At 39.7% G+C, this 22,270-nt stretch overlaps 1 protein-coding gene and 1 pseudogene across 1 annotated transcript; both read right to left on the reverse strand.

Annotated features, from left to right (window-relative positions):
- Nucleotides 1–17,390: 17,390 nt before the first annotated feature.
- Nucleotides 17,391–18,931, reverse strand: LOC109214880 (annotated as a pseudogene).
- A 782-nt stretch (nucleotides 18,932–19,713) lies between these two features.
- On the reverse strand, nucleotides 19,714–21,378 carry LOC109214881. The gene is made up of 3 exons (XM_019378843.1): nucleotides 21,170–21,378; nucleotides 20,985–21,112; nucleotides 19,714–20,783 (listed from the first exon to the last, which is right to left on the reverse strand). Exons 1-3 carry the CDS (start codon nucleotides 21,376–21,378, stop codon nucleotides 19,714–19,716), a joined length of 1,407 nt encoding a protein of 468 aa, XP_019234388.1.
- Between the last annotated feature and the right edge of the window lie 892 nt (nucleotides 21,379–22,270).

Here is a 22,270-nt window from a genome sequence, read left to right on the forward strand (position 1 = left end):
ATATATATATATATATATATATAAATATATTGCCAAAATTTGAGTTTTATCGAACAAAAAAACATTAAACTCACCTATGAAAAGGAGTTATTGATACGTTGTGCAAGGTATTATAATCACTAGTATTCGTACCCGCGCGTTGCGCGAAAAATGTTAAATATAATTTTGATAAGAAAATAATATTTGTAAAATGCGGTAGACACAAAGGAACAAAATAAGGTGTGAGAAATTCCGAAACTTCTTAAGGAACAAAATAACTTTGGTTGAAAAACATAATTATCTACATTGCATTCTTACTTTGGTTCATCATAAAGGTAAAAGGCTCTGATAAGAAAAACGAAGAGCTATAACTTTACGCTAGTCATGAATGTTAGCAGAATTATCTTCATTGCATTTCCTCCATTTCCTTCAAACTTGGTTACTCCCTTTCTAACTTTGATTGAAAAACAGAATTATTTTTTGGTCTGCAATTGACTCAATACTAAGGCAACTCATGCTTTTATATACCAATCTTTCAACCTAAATATTCAATAATTATAGAAATAGCTTGCTCTCCTTCATTGTTCTGTAATCCAAAAAGATAAGCATAGCGTTCATACATGGGCTGTTATTCACTAAAAAAAACTTTCCTTAGGAGCTCGACAAAGGAATAATCAGCAGAAGCAGCTTGGACTATGGACAGAAAGGGTGACGACAACATTCTTGAGGAACCGTCATCAGTTCCTATATTCTTCAACTCTTAGATTGGATTGAAAGCTACTTCACATGTCTTTCAGACCTCTTGACCTGGAACTGAAGACAAACTTCTTTGTAGAAGTGAAATATTTCCTTTATAAAACCTATTGCAGCAAGACTAAGTAAAATAATAAGAAAAAAAAACTGTGAGGCACTTACATTCCCTCTGCCATTAAGTCTTTTCACCCATTATATGACACTAACAATACGAGCAATAAATTGAGGAGGCCTCATTAATGATAAATCACAAAAGTAATCATACTTTTGTTGTCAAAGTAACAAAGAGCACAATTAAATAATGAAGTATCAAAAAATATCTAGCACCTAGCAGTAAGCTATTCAAAACCAGCAACATTAGGAAATTTATCATATTGAGTATGAGGATAAGCTTTTTATTTACCAAATTTATCTTGTCGAGTGGACCTCCAGCAACATTAGGAGATATTCGACTTCGATAATATGGAAAACTTTATTTTATCTCCTGAAATTTTTACCTGAAGGAACAAAAGGGCTCATCATATTAGTATAATTTATCATAAGAAAATATTACTTGAAAAATATGATAGAAATAAAGGAGCAGGAAAGAATTCTGATTTTGTTGTATTCATTGGCTCGTTATATATGTTGAAGTATTTTTTTCTCTTCGTAATATTTATGTACATAATCGACACTCATTGTACGTTTCAAACAAACACAAAATAATTTATCAACTGCAGTTTAATTTTATTACCATATAAGAAAGTAGTAAAAAACGTGATGTAATAATACTGGAGACATGTCTTGACATAACAGCTTCTAGCATCATTGATGGAGTACTATATAAGAGAAAAAAACTAAATAAATAATGCAGCATAAATGGTGTTCCAAAGTAGAGCAACCAAACAAAAGGTAAGCAATAGTAAACATATCCAAGAAAGTTGTAAATGCGCATAACCAGCATATGCACCATATGCATATAGCGAAGGATCCTGGGTGGCTCCATACGCATAGGCATCATAACCTTATCCATAGCCATAATAAGCGTTCCATTGACTCGGATCAGCAGGCTGACTCCAAACACCAGCGTCCTGCAAGATAGCACCATATTGATCAAATGCTAAACAATTAATAACTCGTGGAATTAAGCAATTCAGATCTATAGTTGATACCAGCATGCTGAATAACAATTTGCATCTTGCATATACACGCATCACATAAATGTCGTTAATGAATAGATCCATATATAGCACATAAGATTTTATTATGTTTGTGGTAAATATTGACCTATCTTGAATGGACAACTTTTCAGAGCCTGATACGAATTTGTTCCAATCACTGGCTACAGTTAACCCGATGGTCATTCCTTCAAACTCTTCTGACTTTAAATGGCTTATTAATGAAGAATCTTACCAATATTAAACAATTTTATGACATGGATAACCTCTTCATGACACTTGCATAAGATCTTAAAGACTGCACTTTGTGGCTAAAAATAAACATTTACCGGATTATTTTCGCCTGCTTAACTGTCGGACTCCTGCAATAATTTTATGACATGAATAACTTCTTTGTGACACCTTCCTAAGATCTTAGAGAATAAAGTGTGTGGCTAACAATAAAAATCTAGAAGGATAATCTTCACCTGCTTAGCTGTCGGACTCCTACCCCATGAAACACGAACAACTTGTTAACCAACCACAGCACCCTGCATCCTCTCGATTGCTTCTTCAGCAGATGACCTGTATAGTGAATATTAACGGACAAAACTTGAAAGAAGAGTAAAAATGCTAGGAATAAGTAAAAGATCAACATCTCTATGATTTGACATATTTGTATATACCCGGCAGCAAACTGCACAAAACCACAGTCCTTGGAAGCAGGGATCTTAACATAAACAATTTCCCCAAACTGCAAAAATACTTGTCTCGGTTCCTCCTCAGTTAAGTTGGGGTCCAGATTACCAACATAAACCTACAGTTAAGCAAAGACTGTTAGAAGAGAACTGGAAATATGACGTAACACATTCCAAGTTCTTAACTTACTGTTGTATTATTCAAGTCATTATCTACAGGAATAGTCTGCATTGTAGGAGGATAAACAGCAGACAGATAAATAGGTGCATCAAAATAAAAATTCACTGTTTAGTGTACTAAGGAACAGAAAGTAAATCAAAAGATTACTGCATTTATAAGCTGCACGAATCTTCCAAGCAATGACTTGAGTGACCAAGAAATTTAATGTTTTTTCTCAGATAATTATTGTTCTCTTCAGTTATCAAAGGTGCATCAGCAAGAAAAATGAAAAGTTATGGGAACTGTTCCTGCAAGTATTTTATGGGTTGTGTAATCCGAAACTTAAAGACGAGATTGATACTCTAATAGAATTCCATTGAACATTACAGGTTTAAGTTATGAACTGTATTCTCATATTGCATAGTCATTGGGATTCGAGGTTAGCTCACACATAATGAGCACTTCATGCTTCACCAGTTGGTAAGGGATCAAATCCCACTCAGATAATTATTGTATATGGTTTTCTCCCTTCATTTTGAAGAGTATGAAGAGCAACAATTAAATTAATATCAATATGTACATATTACTTTATAAACAAATAACAGAGAATCACAAACTGATTTCAAAATTTATCCAAAAGTACAACATACCTATCTAATGTTCAGGAATCAATGCAAGAGCTCTTTTTCCATTTGATTCATGAATCTTAGCAAGAAATGTAGTATATAAACCTCAAAAATAACATTGATTATCTTTCTGTCATGACCCTAAAGCCGGACCCGGTCGTGATGGCGCCTCTCGTGAAGGCAAGGCCAGCCGATACAGTCCCACTCCATTCTTAAGCAATTAAATAATAGAACTAAGTCTAAATAATACTAATAAATCCCAAAATAAGGTAAATAATACTATTGCGGAATAGACATAGCCCGACATCGGGGTGTCACAAGTCACGAGCATCTCCTAAGGTCTAAATACAACGGAAAATTCTGAAAATGCACTAAATACAGTCTAATGAAATCAGGAGGGAGAAAAGCAGTGTTGTGGACGTCGGACAACTACCTTGCTAAACTCCGATGACTCTGCCTCTGAGCAACCAATACTCGCTACCGGGTCCATAAATACCTGAATATGCACACAAGGTGCAGGGAGTAAAGTGAGTACTCCATAATAAGAAATCGCGTAAAGGCACATCAACAGGCTATAAAGAAGCAGTGAAAGCCAGTAAAAATAGTGAAACAGTGAAAATATGTAAAGTCCCTTCAGTTCAATTTAAACTTCTTCAAAATGCCTTTTTAGCAGTTAAGCAAGTAAATGACAGGCAACTAGAAATGATAAACACGTAAAGAACCGCCCCTCGGGCACAATATCAATAGAATCAGCACCTCGGGCACAACACCAACAGAAGCAGCCCCTCGGTCAATAACATAGAACAGTACCAGCCCCTCGAGCTATATCTCATATCACAATAGGTACCCGCGCTCACTGGGGGTGTACAGACTCCGGGAAGGGCCCATTACGGCCCAAGCGCAATAATAATCCATCTCGTGGCATAACCAATCCGGCCCTCGGCCTCACATAATAAACAGAATCATCACACTGGGTACCCACGCTCACTGGGGGTGTACAGACTCCTGGAGAGGCCCCTTACGGCCCAAGCGTAATATCAAGCCATCTCGTGGCATAATCACATAGGCTCTCGGCCTCATATCAACAAGCCACCTCGTGGCGTACAAAATCTCAGGCCCTCGGCCTCATAATCAACAAGCCACCTCGTGGCGTACAATATCTCAGGCCCTCGACCTTACTCGGTCAGAATCTCATAAGCCCCTCGGGCAACAGTAAAACATGATGTTCAGTCCAATTGTCATTTAAAAGTATCGTTTAATGTATTTAAACAGAGTAAGCATGGTTGAGTTATGAAAATAGTGGTATATAACATGACTGAGTACAAGAATAAAGTCAAATAGTGAGGAAATATCAGTAACCCCTAAGGGTCCAAATAGTTGGCACAGGGACCAAATATGGCATTCAGCCCAAAACAAAATGATAACAAACAGTTTTCAATCAAATACGCGATAAAACCATCATTCGGGATGGACTAAGTCACAATCCCCAACAGTGCACGACCCCACGCTCGTCATCTAGCGTGTGCGTCACCTCAATATAGCACCACGATGTGCTATCCGGGGTTTACCCTCAGGACAACATTTAAAATCATTACTCACCTCGATCCGATCCGATCCAAGCTCTCGCTCGCGATGCCTTTGCCCTCATGAATCGACCTCCGGATGCTCCAAATCTGGCCACAATCAGTACATAACCATTAAAATATGCTAAGGGAACAAAGCCCACTTGAAAATATCCAATTTACATCGAAAATCCCGAAATTGCTCAAACCCGGCCCCCGGGCCCACGTCTCGGAATCCGATAAAAATCACATCAATAAAATCCTCATCCTCTCACGAGTCTATACATATCAAGAACGTCAAAATCGGACCTCAAATGGCCCCTCAAATCCCAAATTCTAGGTCTCCAATTACAAGCCCTAGTTCTTCAATACTAGGCTTAAATTCCATGATTCATTAGGTATAATTCACATAAGAATCGAGTATAAAGTCCATAAATCTTACCTTCAAGTGTTCCTCCTTGATTCTCACTTTAATTCCCTTCAAGAAGCTTCAAAATCGCCCAAAAATGGAGGAACTTAGCCTCAAAATCGCGGAAATGAGCTTTTAAAACATTCTGCCCAGCACTTAAAATTCCTTAATCGCGATCGCGGGAAAACCATCGCGATCGCGAAGCACAAACTTCGCTGGCCCAAATTTTACCCTACGCGGTCGCGGGTATACTCACGCAAACGCGATGCACAGGACCTTACACCTACGCGATCGCGAATAGAGCCACGCGAACGCGATGCACAACTTGCCCAACTCACGCGATCGCGACTCAAGTTACGCGATCGCGAAGCACAACCTGAACTGCCCCCCATCAAAGCTCTACGCGATCGTGAGACTCCCTACGCGATCGCAAAGAAGGAAAACCTGCAACAGCTGAAGCCCAAAAATCTGCAACTTCTCAACATGCAATTTCATCCGTTCAACCACCCGAAACTCACCCGAGGCCCTCGGGACCCCAACCAAACATGCCAACATATCCCATAACATCATTCAAACTTGTTCCAACCTTCGTAACGCTCAAAACAACATCAAAGCACCAAATTTTCACCGGATTCAAGCCTGAGAATTCCAAAATCTTCTAATGTCACGACCCCAGTTCGCCCTCCGTGAACTATCGTGACGGCACCTAATCTCTACGACTAGGTAAGCCTAACAATGCGGAACATAAACTAAACTTGCGGAATAAATAGTCAAAAGCCAAAAATAACTGAAGGAAGCAATATTTAAATGTCGCTCGGCATATACACACAACTTCTCAGAATCTGATACACTATCCCAAAACCCGAAAACTCATGGTATCCCGAGGATCTCTTGATATACTTGGGATCTCTTGGTATCCCGAGGATCTCTTGGTATCCTCAAAAAAATATACGGGGGATCTCTTGGTATCCCGAGGATCTCTTGGTATCCTCAATATACGTGCCAGGGATCTCTTGGTATCCCGCACCTCAGTCCAGATCATAAGTACTTGCAGGGGATCTCCCGGGATGCCGTCCCGTAGTCCCAAATTAAAAACGCACAACAGCAACACAAGAATACTCAATAAATGCTAAATTCGTAATAAGTAAACAGATAAGTCTAGCCTAACATGCTTCACGTAATGCAATTAAGGCAATTTAAGCAAATAGGCAATTAAGTCAACTAAGCATGCTTTTCTAAACTAACAACGGGCCAAAATACGCAAGTATAATGAAACAGGAGAAGGAACTCAATTGAAATACTTAAAGAAAGTCAGATTTTCAACAATTAGCTCAAGTACGCGCTCGTCACCTCACGTACGAGGCATTTCAATTACCACGATATCAATCCTAAGGGGAAGGTCCCCCACACAAGGTTAGACAAGCCACTTACCTCGAACAAGTGCAAGTCAACCCGAAACCATGCCTTTGCCACGAGTATCCGACTCCAAATGGCCCAAATCTATTCAATTCAATTTTATAATGTAAATAACACTTCAAATAACTGATTCTATAATTAAATTCTAAGCTAAGACGCGAAATTAGGTAAAATAACCAAAATGCCCCTCAGGCCCACGTCTCGGAATCGGGTAAAATTTATATTTCCAGATTCCTCATACTCTCACGAGTTCAGGCATACCAAAATTATCCAAATCCAAGGTCAAATTCCCAATCAAAAGTCAAATTTTAGGTCTAGGAACTTTCTTCCAACTTTTCCCCAATTTTCATCCCCAATCCGAATTTAAATGGTGAGATTAACTATAGATTGATGGAATATAACTAGAAAGGGTTAAAGAATCGTTACCCAATGATCTCCTCTTTAATTCCCTCTCAGAATCGCCCTCTCCCGAGCTCCAAATCATTTTTTCAACTTTTGAAACAAAACCCTCGAAATCTCATATTTTTGCCCAGCTGTTTCCGCAACTGCGGTCCTGGGACCGCATCTGCGGTCCCGCTTCTGCGGAAACCACGTCGCATCTGCGACTTTCATTTAATTGCCCAGGAGCCGCATTTGCGATTTCCTTTTCGCAGATGCAAAACCGCATCTGCGGTACTCCTCCCGCATCTGCGAAATCTGAAGAAAACACCAACACCCGCTTCGCGGTCTCTACGCCGCTTCTGCGGCTCCGCACATGCGGAACCCCAACTGCAGGTGCGGTTATGACAGGTACCAGCTAAAATCTGCAATCTCTCAACTTCAAAAATCTTTCCGTCAACCACCCGAAATCATCCCGGGGCTCCCGGAACCTCAACCAAAAGCACCAACATTACCTAATACCTTATTCAAACTTGTACCAATCCTTAAAACACCTAAAACAACATCAAAACCTCAAATTAACCATGGATTCAAGCCTAAGAACTCCAAATTTCTCAAAATACGCTTTCGATCAAAAACCCAACCAAACCACCTCCGAATGACCTGAAATTTTGCACACATATCACAAAAGACATAACGGAACTACCGGAACTCTCGGAATCCCATTCCGACCCTCGGATCAAAATCCCACTATCGAACCGGAAACTTTAAAATTCAACTTTCGGCATTTCAAGCCTAAATTAGCTACGGACCTCCAAAACACAATCCGACCATGCCCCTAAACCCGAAATCACCTAACGGAGCTAATGGAACCATCGGATTTCCATTCCGAGGCCGTTTTCATACTGTTCCGACTTTGGTCAACTTTCCAACACTTAAGCTCTCATTTAAGGACTAAGTGTCCCAAAACTCTCCGAAACTCAAAACCGAACATCCCGGCAAATCAGAATAGCAGAAAGAAACTTGGGGAAAGCAGTTAATAGGGGATCGAGGCATAAATTCCAAAAATGACCGGTCGGGTGGTTACATCTAATTTTCGCTTTCGATCAAAAAGTATATCAAACCACGTCCGAATGACCTGAAATTTTGCACGCACATCCCAAATGACACAACGGAACTATTGCAACTTCCGGAATTCCATTCTAACCCCCATATCAAAATCTCACCTATCAACAGGAAAACGCCAAAATCTCAATTTTGCCAATTCAAGCCTAAACCTTCCACGGACCTCCAAAATACATTCCGATCACGCTTCTAAGTCCCAAATCACCTAACGGAGCTAACCAAATCATAAAATTTCCGATCCGAGATCATATACTAACAAGTCAAATCTTGATCAAACCTTTCAAATTTCAAGCTTCGAACTGAGAACTGTTCTTCCAAATTCCTTCCGATTATCCTGAAAACCAAAATCAATGATTTACATAAGTCATAATGCATAATACGGGGCTAGTCATGCCGGAGAACTGGCAGACGAAGTGCAAAAGCTCGAAACGACCGGTCGATTCGTTACATCCTCCCCCACTTAAACATACGTTCGTCCTCGAACGTGCCCATAGTTGTTCCAAAAGCCAATAAGTCGCTGTGTAACCTTACCATGAAAATACCCAGGGATGATCCCATGTCACCCTATCTCATATAGGTCCGATATCACAATGTAACAGAAATTTCACAATCCAACCTAGCCCATAAACCTTATAACCACATTTCCACTTCTGAAATCATCTACAAGATTAGAATCTCACAATTATACTCTGAATAAGCCCGAACCAGCTGTAATAACCCATACCTGCAACCTCAGGTGCACTTACATGACATACCACATAACTCAAACACTGAAGCGATAACTTTTAATCACGATAGCTACTCACAGCATCCGAATTTCGATAATAAGCCTTTTATCAAATAAAGCCTCATTCCAACACTTCCGTATACTGCCATTGATAAAGGAAACACATAAGAAGTCATAACCACTCTTCAGATCAACCATTCGTGAAGCCACTTCTCCTTTAGCAAGGACCATAGCAAATTTCTGAGCCGAATATCGATAATATCCCTCCAACACGCTGAAACCGAATCCGTTTGTAAGCATTCTAGATTCCAAAAATCTCATCTAATTCCAACACAACTACTTTGGTGACATGACACACCAATACAATCTAAAGCCACAACTTGTGCAATCCGCGCACCAATAAGCAACAATCTGAACGCACTCAAATCATGAAAATGACTCAATTGAGAGAGCTGTACCGCAAGCTCACTAGTACCACCACACACAATGCTGAGACCCCGTCACACATCGAAGAAACAGAACACACGAATCTAACTCGGAGGGTCATACCTCCATATAACTTCGCTGCAATACGCGACCCTATCCAAACATTGGTCCACATGAAACACCTCAAGTCACTATGCTCAAAATCAACAACCACGCGTAATTTGATGTCTAAAACCAAAGCAAATTATCGTAACCACGATGAAGCAATTGACATAACATTACATAGACCCGAAGGACACAACCGCTACGCCATCTGCCGAGCAATACCCAATACTCTTGCCGCTCGAATTCCTCTAAGAGACCCCAATAAAACCGCACCTCATGTGCCTATAACCAACCAATCCCAACGCCTTGCGACACGGAAAGGTAACTCATAAATCTCCCCAGATCAATAATAAGCTCACTAACAATTGAGTCAACACATCCCTCAACAATACAACTCGGAGTCAACCAAGCCGACTCGATATAGAACACACATCCATATTGGCCTACCAATGAACCCATTATCATGGAGTTCCTGAAGTTGCTCATTCAATTCCTTTAACTCTGCCGGTGCCACACGATACGGTGCCCGGCACCAAATCCATACCGAAATCAACAACCCTGTCCGGCGACATGCCCGACAGCAGGAAACACATTCGGAAAATCCCTCACCACCGGAACTGAATCATGATAGGAGTCTCTATACTGCCATCCATCACGAAGGCCAAATAAGAAAGACAACCCTCCCCAGCCATCTGCTGGGTCTTCAAGAATGAAACCATCTTACTGGGAACATAATCCGTCGAATCTCGCCACTCAATCCGTGGCATTCCCGGCATAGCCAATATCGCCACCTTAGCACAATAGACCAGAATACACGACGTAGAGACAACCAGTCTATACCCAACATCACCTCCAAAACCTAACATACCAGCAACAAAGATCCACTCAGGTCTCCAAACCCCCAATAGTTAACACACAAGACCGATATATGCGGTCTACACCCACGACCTAACCTGTCTATGAGAACTCCCAGTCTCCAAATCCATACAGCACGCGAATCAACATATCTGATCCCAACTCCGCTATCCGAATATACAACACACCTCTAATACCCAATCATCCCACGAGAGATACTCCAAAAATTCTTCTGTGCCACCAAGCAAACTCGAATACCAACAGTCGATCCAACAAGAGAGTGCCGCAATACTAATGAAGTACCATCAACTCAATCGCATTGCCCTATTTCTGAAACGTATACCCTCACCAAGCCACACCGATTAGCAATATCATTTGCCTAATCATCTGAAGCTGCCCATGCTATCTAAGAATTTATGACCCTTCCTCTCAGAACTGAACTGTGACCTTACTCATGCAAATCTCCATACTACACAACATATCGCACATACCATATCATCCTAGGATACACATGAGAACTTCATACCCTTTCCGGGCCACAAGCAGCTACGTACTCAACTATCCAAGAACTTCCCATTGATCCCATCTAGAAGAAAATCACTACACGTCCCATGCTCCTCACACTCGTAGAGAATACGCATCTCTAACCGTGGTAGAAACCATCAAGAACTCTCCGAATTCCATTCGCACAAAACTAAACCGTCAGGACGGAATCTTTTTAACTCAACCAAGCTACGCAGGCCACTGATCGCCGCCGACTCGACACTACACTAAGGTAGGAAGAGCGGGTCGCAATAGCTTTTCCGAATAGTGGTTCGGGATCGAATTTCCACAGGGAGCTAGTAATGGAGTTGTAATATCTGTCTAGTCTAGAGTTGCGGTTGTGCTTCTAATGTCTCTTCAAATATATTTGGTTTTGATTTCGATATCTACCTTTATAAAGCTAATGATTGAAACTAAATTATGCTACGGGAATATTGCTAAGTTGTAATTAATATAGAGAAAGGCACTAGGGTCGTGGTATTGCCTAGGTGGCTAATTAACGGGTAGATGCTACTAAGGATAGATTGACATATTTGGGGCTTATGCTATAACAGTTGCACAATTGTACCCACTCTCACACTTCTCGGTAGAGAGAGTGATTTTGCCCAATTGACTCTCTCGAGACCAATTGGGTAGGCCAACTAGACCAAACAAGTAGGGTTCAAGTAGGGTGATTACTCTCTCGAGATTTAACCCGTTAATTGGGACTACCATTTCTCATGGGTCCATCCCAATTCCTTGTTGGGTCGATTTTGGGGTCATAGACTCTCTTTCTCAAGAAGAGTTAAACCCACCAAGCTAGAATCAGTGTTTGCAACCACCAATCCTTAATTAAAACCTAAAATTAACCCAAATAACAAACACCCAATATCAATCTAACCTTAGATGGCAACACCCATCAATTACCCACACTAGGGTTGAGCCACAACCCTAGCTAGGGAGTTTAGCTACTCATGCTAGATGCAAAAATTAAAGAAATAGATGAAGAAGTAAACATATTAATTAATTGCTAGGAAGAAAATACAATATTGAAGAGCAAAAGTGCCAAAAATGGCTAAACTATTCGGTCTCATGAGCTCAGCAGCTTCAGAAAAATAAAACTTTCCCTAAAAATGGAAAAAGGTCCTATTTATACTGGGCTGAAAAAACTGGACAAAAATACCCATGCGGGGTCAGCGCGGACCGCGCAATCATGATCGCGGCCGCACTGGCTCTTGAACTTTTGGTTTCTGCTTCTCTGAAGTTGAGCACCGCGGACCGCGTAAAAATGTAGCGCGGCCGCGGTGGAAGTTAGCGCGGCCGCACAGAAATGAACGCGGGCCGCTTTGCTTGGAAGGGGTCAAATTTTGGCTCTCTGAATCTCTGCTTCGGGGACCGCGTAAAGGTATAGCGCGGCCGCGGAGCCTGACCGCGGACCGCGTGGAAATGACCGCGGCCGCGTTGCCTTCCCTTTGAATATGCCATTCTCTGAACTTCCCAGTGCGGCCGCGTTCACAGTTGCACGGTCCGCACTAGGTTCTCTTTTCCTCAACTTCCTTAGTCTTTGACACTTGAGCAGGTTTCACTCCTTTTCGAGCCGATATTTGACTTTTGTCGCTTTGTCGATCAAACCTGCAATCAAGTACAACTTGTGAGCATTTTGGGACTATTTTGTAGCAATTTACAACCAAAGCGTAGGCAAGTAGGGGTATAAAACACGTTAAGATTCTAACTTATCAGCCACTAAGCCCAAGAGCATTGCCGTTAAACACTTGTATACTCTCATTACCTCATAAGCACCCAAAGCGCTAATCATATCCCTACCATGCCGATCCGGCCTACTACCAAGGTATCCCATCTATCCGAGTTTCCTTCTTATTTACTTTCAACTTGATACTTCTTCTTGCTATAACACCACAGTTCCTCAACCCAGACTCACCACACGAGACCCCAAACATAAAACCACACCATCTAAGGCTCATAAGCCGCTGGATACTCTCTTAAATATTTCCCAATCGCACCACATTACAAATACCTAGCCTGAAGGAACTTCCTGCGACTCCGAAGCCATTTCCTTCCTAATACTGATATATAGAATCCCACAAATGATATAGAAATGGAACAAGTCTTGACACCCTCCAATTCAAACCTCAGTTTCTAGCCAAATTATACACTTGAAAATCTTCAATTATTACATGTAAAATCTTGAACTCATTAGGACCATTCTCGAGAGTCATCCACTCCACTCAAACCTCAATTGGACTGATCAAATGAGCCGAACAACCTGTGCCTCAATAGCACTCCGACACCGCAGAGTGTAACTTCACTTTAATACAACCAAGCAACTTCCTGTTCTAGGCACCGTACATCCTTTACTACTAACAACTCAAGTCATTCCACTATTCTCATACACCCATAAAGCATGTCATAACCTTTACTGAAATTTCCTTTACTCGAGCCATCCCCGACCTCATCCCCCGTAAGCCATAACTAATTCATAAATACGCCTCACACTGGAACCATCACAGCACATAATCGTGCAATCAACTAATCATTAGCAGACTCCCCCACTTGGCTCGAAGCCATAGATCAAAACACACAATAACTCATAATGAATATACTCTATTACTGCCATAACACCGTAGTGAGATTGAACTAATTCCTCATAAGCTCGTGCAACACAGATCATCTAGTACTTCAAATCTTCTATAATTCTCGCATTCACCCTCGTAACAGTCAAGCCCACTCTCTTAAGCGATCGAAATTCAAATTGAAACAACATATTCACTGGTAAAGGAGATATTAACAACATAAGGATCGCACAAACTTCAGAACACTCCACAGGAAATAACCCACCTGCTTAGCCTCAAACTAACATCTCTTTATAACCTTCCACCGTCATAAACATTATGCAGTCATTTAATCTTCCTGAGTCTGAAATCATATCACAACGTGAAATTTACTTCACTTCCCAACTAGGCAACATGAAAAGATCCTTCATCACACCCACAACTCGGGGCTATACATCAGATCACGATGGAAATCAAGCACCAGATAGTTCTTGCTACCCCAAAGCAGGCCCTTCTCATCTCATTCAATTCATATGAACACATCTTGCAGTCACATCACACTCATCACGTAACTATTCAGTCATCACTTCCCTTAATAGGGACACAATCGAACATATAGATCCAAAAACACGCGCTCACGCAATCAACAGCTCAGGGCTCAAACTATAGGCAAAATCTAGCCTCAAGTCCTCCAGACTGGCCCAACATCAACACATAGAGATCACATCTCGCCCCTCGATCAGGGAATCACAAGCCATCGACGCATATCTGATATTGAGCGCTCATGCGCGCATACGAACATGTGGAAGGAATTCAAAGAGTTATATTTCAAGCTGAATAAAGGACGCACGATAAGAGTTCAAGAATGTGAAGTTTTTCCTAAAGGTTCTGCAGCCTCTCGAGGATAAATACAGACGTATCTGTACTGATCCGCGAGACTCTACTAAACCTGCTCATGACTCGTGAGACCTGTGTAGCCTAGGCTCTAATACCAACTTGTCACGACCCTAAACCCGGACCCGGTTGTGATGGCGCCTCTCGTGAAGACAAGGCCAGCCGACACACTCCTACTTCATTCGTAAGCAATTAAATAATAGAACTAAGTCTAAATAATAATAATAAATCCTAAAATAAGGTAAATAATTCTATTGCGAAATAAACATAGCCCGACATCGGGGTGTCACCAGTCACGAGCATCTACTAAGGTCTAAATACAACGGAAGATTCTGAAAATGCACTAAATACAGTCTAATGAAATCAAGAGGGAGAAAAGCAGTGCTGCGGACGTCGGGCAACTACCTTGCTAAACTCCGATGACTCTGCCTTTGAGCAACCAATACCCGCTACCGGTCCATAAATACCTGAATCTGCACACAAGGTACAGGGAGTAAAGTGAGTAATCCAACTCAGTGAGTAATAATAATAAATGCAGACTGAGTAATAAGAAATTACGTAAAGGCACATCAACGGGCTATAAAGAAGCAGTGAAAGCCAGTAAAAACAGTGAAACAGTGAAAATATGTAAAGTCCCTTTAGTTCAATTTAAGCTTCTTCAAAATGCCTTTTTAACAGTTAAGCAAGTAAATGACAGGCAACTAGAAAAGATAAACACGTATAGAACCGCCCCTCGGGCACAATATCAATAGAATAGCCCCTCAGGCACAACACCAACAGAAGCAGCCCCTCGGGCTATATCTCATATCACAATGGGTAACCGCGCTCACTGGGGGTGTACAGACTCCGGGAGGGGCCCCTTACAGCCCAAGCGCAATAACAAGCCATCTTGTGGCATAACCAATCCGGCCCTCGGCCTCACATAATAAACAGAATCATCACACTGGGTACCCGCGCTCACTGGGGGTGTACAGACTCCTGGGAGGGCCCCTTACAGCCCAAGCACAATATCAAGCCATCTCGTGACATAATCACATAGGCTCTCGGCCTCATATCAACAAGCCACCACGTGGCATACAAAATCTCAGGCCCTCGGCCTTACTCAGTCAGAATCTCATAAGCCCCCCGGGCAACAGTAAAACATGACGCTCAGTCCAATTGTCATTTAAAAATATCGTTTAATGTATTTAAACAGAGTAAGCATGGCTGAGTTATGAAAACAGTGGTATATAACATGACTGAGTACAAGAATAAAGTCAAATATTAAGGAAATATCAGTAAAAATCCCCTAAGGGTCCAAATAGTTGGCACAGGGCCCAAATATGGCATTCAGCCCAAAACAAAATGATAACAAATAGTTTTCAATCAAATACGTGATAAAACCATCATTCGGGATGGACTAAGTCACAATCCCCAACAGTGCACGACCCCACGCTCGTCATCTAGCGTGTGCGTCACCTCAATATAGCACCACGATGTGCAATTCGGGGTTTCATACCCTCAGGACAACATTTAAAATCATTACTCACCTCGATCCGGTCCAAGTTCTCGCCCGCGATGCCTTTGCCCTCATGAATCGACCTCCGGATGCTCCAAATCTAGCCACAATCAGTACATAACCATTAAAATATGCTAAGGGAACAAAGCCCACTCGAAAATATCCAATTTACATCGAAAATCTCGAAATTGCTCAAACCCGGCCCCCGTGACCACATCTCGAAATTTGATAAAAATCACATCAATAAAATTCTCATCCTCTCACGAGTCTATACATATCAAGAACATCAAAATCGGACCTCAAATGGCCCCTCAAATCCCAAATTCTAGGTCTCCAATTACAAGCCCTAGTTCTTCAATACTAGGCTTAAATTCCATGATTAATTAGGTAGAATTCACATAAGAATCGAGTATAAAGTCCATAACTCTTACCTCCAAGTGTTTCCCCTTGATTCTCACTTCAATTCCCTTCAAGAAGCTTCAAAATCGCCCAAAAATGGAGGAACTTAGCCTCAAAATCGCGAAAATAAGCTTTTAAAACATTCTGCCCAGCACTTAAAATTCCTTAATCGCGATCGCGGGAAAACCATCGCGATCGCGAAGCACAAACTTTGCTGGCCCAAATTTTACCCTACGCGATCGCGGATATACTCACGCGAACGCGATGCACAGGACCTTACACCTACGCGATCGCGAATAGAGCCACGCGAACGCAATGCACAACTTGCCCAACTCACGCGATCGCGACTCAAGTTACGCGATCGCGAAGCACAACCTGAACTGCCCCCCATCAAAGCTCTACGCAATCACGAGACTCCCTACGCGATCGCGAAGAAGGAAAACCTGCAACAGCCGAAACCCAAAAATTTGCAACTTCTCAACATGCAATTTCATCCGTTCAACCACCCGAAACTCACTCGAGGCCTTCGGGACCCCAACCAAACATGCCAACATATCCCATAACATCATTCAAACTTGTTTCAACCTTCGGAACGCTCAAAACAACATCAAAGCACAAAATTTGCATTAGATTCAAGCCTAAGAATTCCAAAATCTTCTAATTTCCGCTTTCGATCAAAAAGTATATCAAACCACGTCCGAATGACCTGAAATTTTGCACACACATCCCAAATAACACAACGGAACTACTGCAACTTCCGAAATTCTGTTTCGACCCCCATATCAAAATCTCACCTATCAACCGAAAAACGTCAAAATCTCAATTTTGCCAATTCAAGCCTAAAAATTCCACGGACCTCCAAAATACATTCTGATCACGCTCCTAAGTCCCAAATCACCTAACGGAGCTAACCAAATCATAAAATTTCCGATCCGAGGTCATATACTAACAAGTCAAATCTTGGTCAAACCTTTCAAATTTCAAGCTTCGAACTGAGAACTGTTCTTCCAAATTCCTTCCGTTTATCCTGAAAACCAAAACCAACAATTTACATAAGTCATAATGCATAATACGGGGCTAGTCATGCTCGAGAACTGGCGAGCGAAGTGCAAAAGCTTGAAACGACCGGTCGGGTCGTTACACTTTCGATAGTCAGATTAAATTTTGAAAAACTTCTTTAAATACTACATTTGTAGCTTCAGTACTTATTTGTCCATCGTCATCATAAACCAAAACTTTTAATCCTTTTCTAGTTGTAACCCGAGAAAGAGCAACATATAGCTGTCCGTGTGTAAACACTGATTTCTTCAAAAATAATCCCACGTGAGACAATGACTGTCCTTGACTTTTATTGATTGTCATGGCAAATGATACAACGATTGGAAATTGTCTTCGCTGGAACTTAAATGGAATTCTAGCATCAGATGGAGTCAATGTCATTCTAGGAATAAACACTTTTTGTCCAGCCATATGTCCTGATAGAACCTTGGCTTCAATAACTTGATTTCCAAGTTTAGTTATGATCAACCTTGTTCCATTACACAATCCTGCTGAATGATCAATATTTCTTAATAACATCACTGGTACACCAACCTTTAGAGTAAGAGCGTGATTTGGAACTCCCGAACATTTAATAGTATTCAAGAATTCTGGTGTGTGTACATGTTCCAAATTGTATCGGAACTCAAATATGATTTCTCAGAACTATGATTGAGCGAAATCATATATTGATTGATTGATTCCACCATATCAAGAGTTGGAGCAAGAATGGCTCTTTGTTGGAGGTATTCAATATCATTGCAACGACAGGTGAAATCAGTATATGTACTTTCTACATTTGCAGATATTGGATCAACATATTCTTTTATCAAAAGATCATCTAGTATTTGAACTTTTTCATTGCCATCAACTGAACTACCTATCATACCATCACCAATTGCTAAAATCCAATCTGAAAAATCTCTCAACTCATCCACATGAGCCCCTATTTCATTACCTTGCAATCTCATATTCTTTGTTAGCGTTAAAAGTTGACAATAAGGCCATAAATAAGAAGAATTGAGAGAAGTATTAACAATATCTTGCTTAGTATCCTTTAGGATGACAGGTAATATTTGTCTGAAGTCACCACCAAGAACAACTGTTTTACCTCCAAATGGTCGTTCTAAATTAGATGCATCTTTGAATCTAAGAATATCTCTTAGAGTTTTATCAAGAGATTCAAAACAATATCTATGCATCATCGGTGCCTCATCCCAAATAATCAACTTTGCATTGACAATCAAATTTGCTAAAGGAGTACCTTGCTTGATATTACATGTTGAATCTTCAGTTAGATTGAGTGGAATTACAAATCTTGAATGAGCTGTTCGACCACCTGGTAACAATAGAGATGCAATCCCACTAGATGCAATAGTTAACACAATATCTCCTCTAGATCTTACGGCAGAAACCATAGTCCTCCAAATAAAAGTCTTTCCTGTTCCTCCAAAACCATATAAGAAGAAAAATCCACCTTTGTTTTCATTTACAGCTGTTATTATTTTCTCATTAATTGACTTCCGCTCATCCGTCAAATTCTTTAATAATTGTTCATGTTCCTCCGCCAGTGCGCGTCTATTATAACGCAATTCATCACGAATTAATCTGTTACTATTGTCAACTTCTTCCGCACTGTAAACATGCCTTGGCATTGTTGGAAAATTCTGAAAACTTTTTCCATATCCTTTTAAGTTTTCAGCTTTTGCAAACAACGATTTTTCAATTCATTATCTGTGAGACCAGCTTCTGAAATAACAACAAATATATAACAATAAAATAAATTAATGTTTAGTTGAGCTACATGAAATGAATAGTAAGATAAACATAATAGTAAAATGTAAAATAATGGTTTAGATAAAATTGAAGGCTATTTAATTTTATCGAAGTTGAAGGAATTTGACAGTCCAAACCATATGGTTCATTTCATTGATGAAACTACAAATACGTAAAGATGCATTTTGTTATACATAATATATCAACAAAGGCGGGTTTGATTTCCAATATTAACAAATCAAAACTTTTTCAGTTAAAGTGGACAATGCATAAGTACTGATTATTAGCTGTTACAAATTGTAACGGAATGAATTACAAAGAATTAGCTGTCTATTAGTATTTATGTCTAGTAAATGCATTCATCCGTACTTACTCCTATAATCAAAACGAAACACTATAGGTAAAACAAACATAACTAAACAAATTTTTAGAACATGTAGTTCTGGGATTTATTTTGAAGAAAGTGGAGGAAAAAATTCACGTAATTTACTATCATATTAAATTGAATGAAGTACTAACAAATTAAATTAATTAATTAGTTATGCAGTCATCTACAATTCAGAAATACAATATGATAACTTGAAATTGGAAGCATTATTTGTGTACGTGGGTTATCCAAAATTATTCTTTCTTCATGAAGGATATCTTCTAATAGTAAATGTCATGTTCCTTGCCAAACACTTTCTGGACGTGACATTGAATTTGATAAAAGTAGCATAGCAACTAATTGCCTAAGATATGATGGCATTCCCCAATTAATTGCTTCTACTATAGCATCAACATATTCTTTGTCATCATCTAATAAACCTAGAGCATAACATGCATCCCTAAAAGTCTCATGATCACGACCGTTGATTTTTTTGAGATCCTCATAGGATTTTGAATCTTTAATTACATTAAACAACAATCTAAGGTAATATTGCTCGCCAGATCCAGGTGGAACAAAGAAGATTCTTCCAATAGAAAATGCAGATGTTCTTCTTTTTTCCCATCTTTTCAATTTTTGTTTCCAAACAAACTTAAGAGGGAATTCTGCATAAGTTAATTCTCTTGCTTCAGAAAATGCCTTATTTGCTTCAAACCAACTTAAAAACATAGATTCCTTTACGGTTGGTCTATTCACAACTGCATCTATTGGATCATCATTTGAAAATATGACATTTTGATTATTCGGTAGGTGAAATGATAGCCTTTCTACAGATGGTTCTCTATGGTGTATTGGGAATTTAAAAATTCTCCAAGCAGCTTCACATGGTGATATGTATCGGCAATCATAATACATATTTATTTCATCAACTACCCCCGAGTCTTCCTTATTTACACTTTGAGAGAAAGTTGCGGTGACACGATCATTTCCTTTATTAACATACTTAAATAAGTACTTAATGGATCTTGATTGATTGCACCACTCTACATTAATATGTGCGTCATACTTCAACAATAAAAATCTATTGTGTGGCACAACATACCTATTATCCAACTCAATACCTGATCTCGATGTAGTTCTACCATCCTCCCTTCTTCTATAAATAGGATACCCATCTTCATCAACTGTGGTTGATGGCACAAATTTTTTTGGAAAGTGCTTTGTACATTTGCCGTTATGCATGCAAGGAGAAGATTTTCTAGCAGAACCACACGGGCCATGCATCATAAGATTCGTAACAGCCTTATAATATTGAAGATCAACATTTTTATTCGGTAATTTTGCTGAATTTATTCCATCAATATCTGCGATATTTGGGTATTTATTACAAAGAAAAAGCAAAATCTGTGCATGAGGCAAACCTCGCTTTTGAAATTCAAATGTTTAAATTATTGCAAAAAAATAATTTATTAGATAAGTAAGCATGTGTATATAATATTTTTAGTATTAACTTATAATAACTTAAATAATAATGTAACAATTGTTAAAGAATATAAATATTATACTTGCTTTAACTTCTCCAAAAACTTTATTGTCTCGCAAGTCCTTTATCATGCGATCCAATTTGACTTTGAAAATCCTTGTTAAAATGTCAGGACGATCTTCTGGAGATAGTCCCCTACTCTCCACAAATCTAGTAATTTCAGGTCATTTTGGGTTGCAAGTAAATGTGATGAAGAGATCAGGGTACCCTGCCCATCTGCAAATTGCCATGGCATCTTGATAATTTTGCAACATGTAACGTGCACCCCCTGTGAAGCTGGAAGAGAGTATAACTCTTTGTCCTTGAGAAGAAGGTTCTATGTCTCCATGCAAAATAGCATCTTCTAACCCTTTATAAAAGTGTGGTCTCAATTGTTTCTGACGAAGCCTAATAAACTTCAATCGAGAAGATTCCATCATTGTATATCCATCTACCATGAATTGTTGAAATAATCTTTTAGATGACACAATTGTTGGGACTTCAGACTTCCTTTCTTGAATTTTTTATGATAAGTATTCACGCGTGCTAACACATTTCCTTGCACCAGTAGAATCATCACTTTCATGTAAAGGAATATCTTCTCGGTATCCGTCTTCACCATATGGAAATAGTAACGGATATTGCAAACCTAAGTATGCAATATTTAATTCATTTATCCTTTGTAGTTGTCCTGACTGGCTTTCAACAATAATATCTCTGCCAGACCTTATTTGTTCAAAATCACCGACCACCAATGCAGCTACCTTTGAAACTGTCGGTAAGTTGTATCTTCTTCCATCAGAGCCTCTTTTCCCTATAAATCTTAGTCTAACATTTGAGCTTCGATCTTCTTGAAATCGATCTCTTACCATTCTAAATGACTTTGCAAGAACATTGTGGTCATCAAGCATTTGCTTCAAATCAGCAACAAGTTCAGCATGAAGCTGATTGTTACTTTCACAATAACTGTAAGAATAAAATATTGAATTCAAGTAAAAATATTTTTCTTTTATAAAATTTATTATTAAAATATTATTATTAAGCAATTGATCAATACTAACCTGATAGCATGAATTCTATTTTCCACTTCATTTTCTGTATCATAGATATATAATTGTGCAAATTTTGGAGTAGATCCCTGTGGAGGTAATAAGCTTCCAATTTGGTGATAGTTTTGCCCAGATAATCTGAATGTTCTCGGTCCCGTTGTTTGGTTGACAGAGACATCAACCTTTCCTCCCATTGATGTAAATGAGAACACAGAATTATATGTTCGTATATTCTCTCTGAAATGTTTACTTTTTGCACCTTCATAAAATTAGAGTTTGT

Source organism: Nicotiana attenuata, unplaced genomic scaffold (genome assembly GCF_001879085.1).
Source record: "Nicotiana attenuata strain UT unplaced genomic scaffold, NIATTr2, whole genome shotgun sequence".
In the NCBI taxonomy this organism is placed as follows: domain Eukaryota; kingdom Viridiplantae; phylum Streptophyta; class Magnoliopsida; order Solanales; family Solanaceae; genus Nicotiana; species Nicotiana attenuata.